The 6874-nt window shown below is 43.4% G+C and overlaps 1 protein-coding gene across 1 annotated transcript in view; it reads left to right on the forward strand.

Moving 5' to 3' along the window:
• Window positions 1–3682: 3682 nt before the first annotated feature.
• The window catches only part of Spocd1 (SPOC domain containing 1), a 47022-nt gene continuing 43830 nt past the window's right edge, over window positions 3683–6874 (forward strand). Inside the window, exon 1 of the mRNA XM_013020495.1 lies at window positions 3683–3735. Within this exon, the coding sequence (XP_012875949.1) occupies window positions 3683–3735 (53 nt within the window). The remainder of the gene's footprint in view (window positions 3736–6874) is intronic.

Here is a 6874-nt window from a genome sequence, read left to right on the forward strand (position 1 = left end):
CTCCAGTTGACAGCCAGAAAAACAGAAGTGGAGCTGTGGTTCAATGTAGTAGAACACTAGCCTTGAAAGAGCTCAGGGATAGCACCCAGGCCCTGAGTTCAAGTCCCACAACTAGCAAAATAAAAAAGAGTTTAGAGTCTTTTCTTCTCAGTGGCTTTGAACTGTGATCCTTATGTCTCAGCCTCCTGAGTAATTAGGATTACAGGTGTGAGCCACTGGCACTGACTGCTTTATTTCTTTTTTATTTTACTTTTTTGCTTATAATAATAATAATTTATTGGCAATAACCACATCTAATTAATTCCTAATATCTGATGTTACAGTCTTTGGGGGTTTTGAGATGAGCAGGATCCTCATGTGTAACTGGCATAAATCCCATGATTTGAGCTCTTTTAATGGTTTTTGTTATTTCTTTCTGTTTCTTGTCACAAAGACCTGTCATAGGTCTTCCATAAATGCACCCAGTAAATGGGGAAATCAATTGAGAGAAAAGCTATACATTCTTATAATCTACACATTTCCCTCAAAAGATACATTCTTTGTTTCTTTCCTTCCTTTTCTTTTCTTTTTTCTTTTTTTGTTGGTCCTGGGGCTTGAACTCTGAGCTTTGGTGCTATCCTTGTGCTCTTCAGCTCTAGGTGAGTGCTCTACCACTTGAGCCACAGTGCCACTTCCGGTTTTCTGGTGGTTTATTGGAGATAAGAGTTTCATGGACTTTCCTGCCTGGGCTGGCTTTGAACCGTGATCCTCAGATCTCAGCCTCCTGTGTAGCTAGGATTATAGGTGTGAGCAACTGGCACCTTTCCTTTCCTTTCCTTTTCCTTCCTTCCTTCCTTCCTTCTTTCTTTCTTTCTTTTTTCCTTTCCTTTCTTTCTTTTTCTTTCTTTCTTTTTTGTCAGTCAAAAGGCTTGAACTCAGGGCCTGGGCCCTGTCCTTGAACTTTTTTCTTTTTTTTTTTTTCTTTTTTTCTTTTTGGATCCGGTCATGGGGCCTGAACTCTGGGCCTGGGCGCTGTCCCTCAGCTCTTCAGCTCAAGGCTAGCGCTCTACCACTTGAGCCACAGCACCACTTCCGACTTTTTTCTTTTTGCTTATGTGGTGCTGAGGAATCGAACCCAGGGCCTCATGCATGCAAGGCAAGCGCTCTACCACTGAGCCACCTTCCCAGCCCTGTCCTTGAACTTTTTTGCTCCATGATAACACTCTACTCTTTCCTGCCCTGGCTGTCTTTGAACTGTGATCTACAGATTTCAGCTAGGATTACAGGCATGAGCCACCAGTGCCCTGCTAAGGCACATTTCTTAAGAGATTCCTTATAAGGATTTTGCACCAAAATGGGCAGGTCCTTACTACTGGCTGCTTGTTCATACTGTGAACAATCTCTTCTCCATATCACTGTGAGTTTCATGATCAGGGAGGCAGGCAGCAGCCCACACCCAATGTGTCAATTTCTTCTGCCCTAGACCACTGCCAACAGCTTGCTTTAGATTGCCTGGTTGGCCTGGACCAATATTTTCATATTTATGTCTTCCTCATAGCTAGTATTGGTGTAACTACCATGCCAAGTTTATTTTGTTGAGACTTTTTTTCCCCCTGAACTAGATTTAACTTTGATTCTTCCAACATCTGCCTCCCTGAGAGCTGGGATTATAGGCTGTAGCACCCATGTTTAGTCCCTTACTACAAACTCTTATGTACTTGTTAGCACATACCAATGATCATTTGGGTATTTACCCGTTCACTCTCACTTCCTCACTAGGCTGTTAGTTGTTAAGTGAAAGGACCATGTTGTCTTTCTCACTGCTGAGCCCTTAGCAAATCATCCAGTGCCTTGGCATATAGCAGGCACACAGTGTATGTTCATTGAACAAATGCTGAACCATGGGTATTGGTGGAAATGTAACATAGTACAACTCTTTTGGAAGGAAATAGCTTAAAAAAAGATGCAAGATTACTCTTTGGCCCCCAGTTCCACTTGTTGGGTTCTAACTTAAACCCATGAGAAGAGCACTAAAATGACTTTGGCACACTGTGGCCTTTTTTGACATACTGGAAACAATATGAGTGTTCTTCCTTAGGTCAGCCATCATGGTGGAATGCGACTCACTTGTGAAAAGGAACGTAGAAGACACTCTGTGGGGAGTAAACAACACAGGTGTGTAGGACCGAGCCAACAGCTGCCACTGCTTGTGAGACAATGAGGGCAGGAGAATGTGTTAGTTTGTCATCACTGTGACAAAATGCCTGTGATACACGACGTAAAAAGAAAGTATTTATTTGGGCTCATAGTTTCAGCCCTCCGTTGCCTGACCTCATTTTTCTGGGGCTGGTGAGGCAGAGCATCGTAGTGGGGAGAGAAAAGCTGCAAGAGAAAAAGCATGAGAAAAAAGTATGAGAAAAGCATTATGACAGAGAAAAGCTGCTCCCCTCCTGGTGGCCTGGGAGGAGAGAGAGAAAAAGAGAGAGGGAGAAGACAAGGAGAGGGAGAGAACAAGGGAAAGAGAGAGAGGAGAGAGAGAGAAAGGTGCTGGACTCCCAATATCTTCTTCAAGGACCGCCCCGCCCCCCCCTACCCCCGCATGACCTACCTTCCTCTACCTACTACCACAACCTCTAACAGCGCCCCCAACTGGGGATCAAGCCCTTTATACATGAGTCTTTGGGGTAATATTTAAGATCCAAACCTTAACAAAGAGGTATGAATATGTGTACAAGTTTATGTTTGCAAAACAAAGACGGGAAGGATAAACAAACAAGCGAAGAACAATAAAAATGATTGCGTACAGGGTAAGGAACAAGGTAGAAGGCTAATGATGGGAATGAAACTGTCTAGATACATCCTTTTATGTAGTTTTGACTTTGGAATCATATAAATATTTAATACAGTCCAAAATAACATTAAATCAAAAGCAAAGGAGGAAAAAAAATTCAGTCCCTGAAGTTTGAAAGTGATCTGAAATGAAAGGCCTTAAATGTATATCAAGTTGGTGATACAGCCACTTGGTGAAAATCGTTTCCAGTGCCTTTCGCTTACGGCATATTGACTGTTCAGCCTTAAAGAAAGTTTTTTTTTTTTAAAGAGAAGAAGAGCTTCAAAGGCATCTCAGAACTTCATTTGAAAGTCTTATTGCTAGTCAAAAAAAGAACTGACATTATTTTTAAAACTATTTTCTAGAAATCACAAGATAATGCAAATAAGTAATTATGTTAATGCTAGAATCTAAGATCTTCCACGTTTGAGGAAGGAGATAGGAGGATAGGATCAAAGAGATTGACTAAAAACCCTGAAATATTATATTTGAATTGAAAAGATAAGCAGAAACTCATAATCCTTCTGTTTTTCCTGTTCAGAAAGATGGATTTGCACTGGGTGTGGTGGTACATACACGCCTATTAATCCCAGCATTTGGGATGTGGCAGGAAGGAGGATTAATAGTTCAAGGCCACTTTGGACTATATAGTGAGATTTGGTCTCAAGAAAAGAAAAACAAAAACTAACTAAATAAATAAGTGCACTGAAGAAATTAAAAATGAAAAAGCAGAAAAAATAGATGAAAGGTGACAAGACAGCATCTGCAAGAGAAATACAAATGGGGCATTAATAATAGCTCTTGGGACTACATCTCAAGAAATGACTAGGCCCAGTAGCACATGCCCATTAGCCCAGCTATAGGAAAAGCACAATGGCTGAGTGCTGCCACCTGGCTGCCATCCCCAGATACATGGGGAAGCACAAGTAGGAGGATCACAGTCCAGGAGGGCCAAGTGTCTTTGCTGAGCTTGACTCAATGCCTCAGCATAGATGGGAGGGTGGAACACCAGAGCCAATGTGAATGTGTCTTTTCCTGAGCTTCCTCACCCCACTGGGGTGGGCTGCAGGGTGGCTGACTGCTTCCCTGCCTTGGGGCTGATGGATACCTTCAGCGGAAGTGAGAGATCCTGGGTTGTGCCCTAACTTAGGCCCAAGCAAGTTCCATGCTTTGCACTGGCCTCTACCAGACCTCTGTCCCTTCTTCCTGTTTGTTCCTCCCCATTCCTCCTCTCTGTCTTACATTTTACCATTTATCTGCCTGCCTCAGTCTCCCGCTCTCCTTCCCACACCTCCCTCTCTCCTAACTCTTGTTATTATCTGTGTATCTACCCTGGCCTTGGCCTCTGACCTCCATCTCTGATCAATTGTATTAATTGTTCTCTACTCTTCTTTCATCTCTGAATCCAATTTCTGTGACTTTGGCAGCTCGGCTTTTTTTTTTTTCCCTTTTCTTTCTTAAATCTTGTGGTGCTGAGGCTGGACATTAGCATCTGGTACATGCTAGTTAAGTGCTGTACAATTGAGTTGTATCCCTCAGCACTTGGTTTTTGTTTCGTAGTCTAGGCCTCAATTTTTTTTTTTAATCATCCTGCTTCAGCCTCTCAGGTGCTTGGATTACAGGTGTGTGACACTGAGCCCAGCTGTGACCCAATTTTTCATAATAGCAATGTTGTAAAACAACTCCACAAATGCACACTGCACAGATCCCCATTGTGATTTGCTCAACCACCCCGCAGCAGGACTCTTGGTTGAATTGGACTGGTGAGTTTGAATTTCTAGGTAGTTGCCAAATTGTCTGACATAAAGTCTTTGAAAATGAAATCTAGCAGTGGCATTAAGAATGCTTTCTTTCCTTCTTCTCTGTTTTCTAAATTTCCTAAGCAAAATGTATCTTGTCAAAACTTGGATTTTTCCAATTAGAACTGACACTGAACATCTTTTCTTCTTCTTTTTTTTTTTTTTGGTTGGTCATGGGGTTTGAACTCTGAGCCTGGGTGATGTTCCTTAGCTCTTCACCTCAAGGCTAGCACGCTACCATTTGAGCCACAGCACCACTTCTGGTTTTCTGAGTAGTTTATTGGAGATAAGAGTCTCCAACTTTCCTCCCCGGACTGGCTTTGAACTGTGAACCTCAGATCACAGCCTAGGACTACAGGTGTGAGCCACTAGTGCCCAGCTTTGAACATCTTTTCATCTTATGAATAAAAGCTGTTTGTAGTTGAATTTTTGTTTGTTTTGTCAGTCATGGGGCTTGAACTCTGGGCCTGGCTACTGTCCCTCAGCTCTTTCTGGTTTTCTGGTGGTTAATTGGAGATCAGAGTCTCACGGACTTTCCTTCCTGGGCTGGCTTTGAACCGTGATCCTCAGATCTCAGCCTTCTGAGTAGGTAGGATTATAGGCGTGAGCGCTCGGCTTGTTTGTAGCTTTTGTATGAATTTTCCTTCACATCTTGTTTACCTTTTGTTGATTCATAAACACTCTTTATATATCGCAGAGCTACCGTTGCAGGAGAGATTTTGGTCATGATTGAGTTCTACCCAAGTACAGGTTGCAGGGTGTGTGGGGGGGAGTGTCTTCAGTTCCCATGGCCTGCTCAGTGGGTGTGAAGGATCTCTCTGAATGTCTTCAGCCATGTGAAAAGGGCACAGATTCATAAGGATCAGAGTTATAGCGTTCCTCCGAAAATCACAGAATAGAGGTAGGCATCAGACAGGCAGCTAGCAGCAGAGACCCTCATCAGACAGTGAAGAGCAGGATGGTTAGCATCGGCCTGCAGCCAAGGTGGCCTCTGCCAGCCATGTGAGTGGCCACAGAGGGACTGCTGAGGATGGTCCATACCCCAGGAAGCCAGAGGTAGTGGTGATAGAGAGGCTCTCCTCAGCGCCCCCAGATAGTTATTTCCTCCCTGCAACCCTGAAGTTGGGGTTCCCTCCTCCCAGATCCCCTTCACCTTTCTCAAGGCCAGAGTTCCCTCCCACGCTCCCCACCACCACCCTGTCTCCCACCCCAGCGGCCCCATTTTCTTCCCCCAAGGGCACACAGCCTGGATCTTTACAAGTCCTTTTCAATCTAGAGTTCAGGCACAAATCGTCTCCCCAGCCTCCTTCAGGACCTTCCCTTTTGATTGTCAAGAGCTGCTTTTTTTTTTTTTTCACAGCAAAAGCAGTGTCTTCCAATCAAAGGCTTTGCTTTCAAACACTGCCTGTCTGATGTGGCTTCAAGTAGATTACCTGGGAAGTTACAAAAACAATGACATCGAACATTCGCTGCTTCTCTCTCTTCATCTCCTCACTCGGAAAGCTCTAACTCTCCCTGAGGTGGAGTGGGGGCGGGTTGGGCGCTGATGGACGTGAGGAGAGGAGACAAAGGAGAGCAAAATCGCTAGTATTTCAAGAAGCGTTCTTCTGGCTGCCTGTGTATGCAAGGCAGCTTTATTTTCCCAGGGTGTGATTTGTCTTTGCACTGTGTTTGTACTTTTCTGTTATTCAGAAGTTAACTCTATTTTTGTGTAGTTGAATCTAGCCAGCTTTCCTCTTGTTCTATTCATGTTTTTGTGGGGTTTTGGGTGTTGTTCCCCCTCCCCTCCACTCTGAGATCTTTAATCAAAGGAACTTTGGTATGGCTGGCTAGTGTGAGGAGAGTTGGTTTTATATTTGTCAAACTGGAGTTTTCAAACTGTGCCTCAGTTGGAAACAAGTGGCTAGAGCATGAGCCACTTAATTTCACACCTTTACTAGATAGCTGCTCTTTTCCTCCTGCATTAGATTGATTTATAGATGGATGGATGGATATCCAACTAGATAGATAGATGGAATGTATTGTTTGCTAAGGCATTTTTATTTTTGGCTTAACAATTTCCTTCATTTTTACTCATTTAGATTTTTTTTTCTCATATAAGAGATAGGAAAAGGAAGAGATACTGCTTAGTAGGTGCAGAGGTTTAGTTTGGAGCAGAGAGCTGGTGGTTCATGCCTGAAATCCTAGCTACTCAGGAGGCTTAGATCTGTTGAAAGTTGAAAGCCAGCTCAGGTAGAAAGGCTTGTGAAACTTTTTTTTTTTTTTT

This window comes from Dipodomys ordii, unplaced genomic scaffold (genome assembly GCF_000151885.1).
Source record: "Dipodomys ordii isolate 6190 unplaced genomic scaffold, Dord_2.0 Scaffold51, whole genome shotgun sequence".
Taxonomy (NCBI): Eukaryota; Metazoa; Chordata; class Mammalia; order Rodentia; family Heteromyidae; genus Dipodomys; species Dipodomys ordii.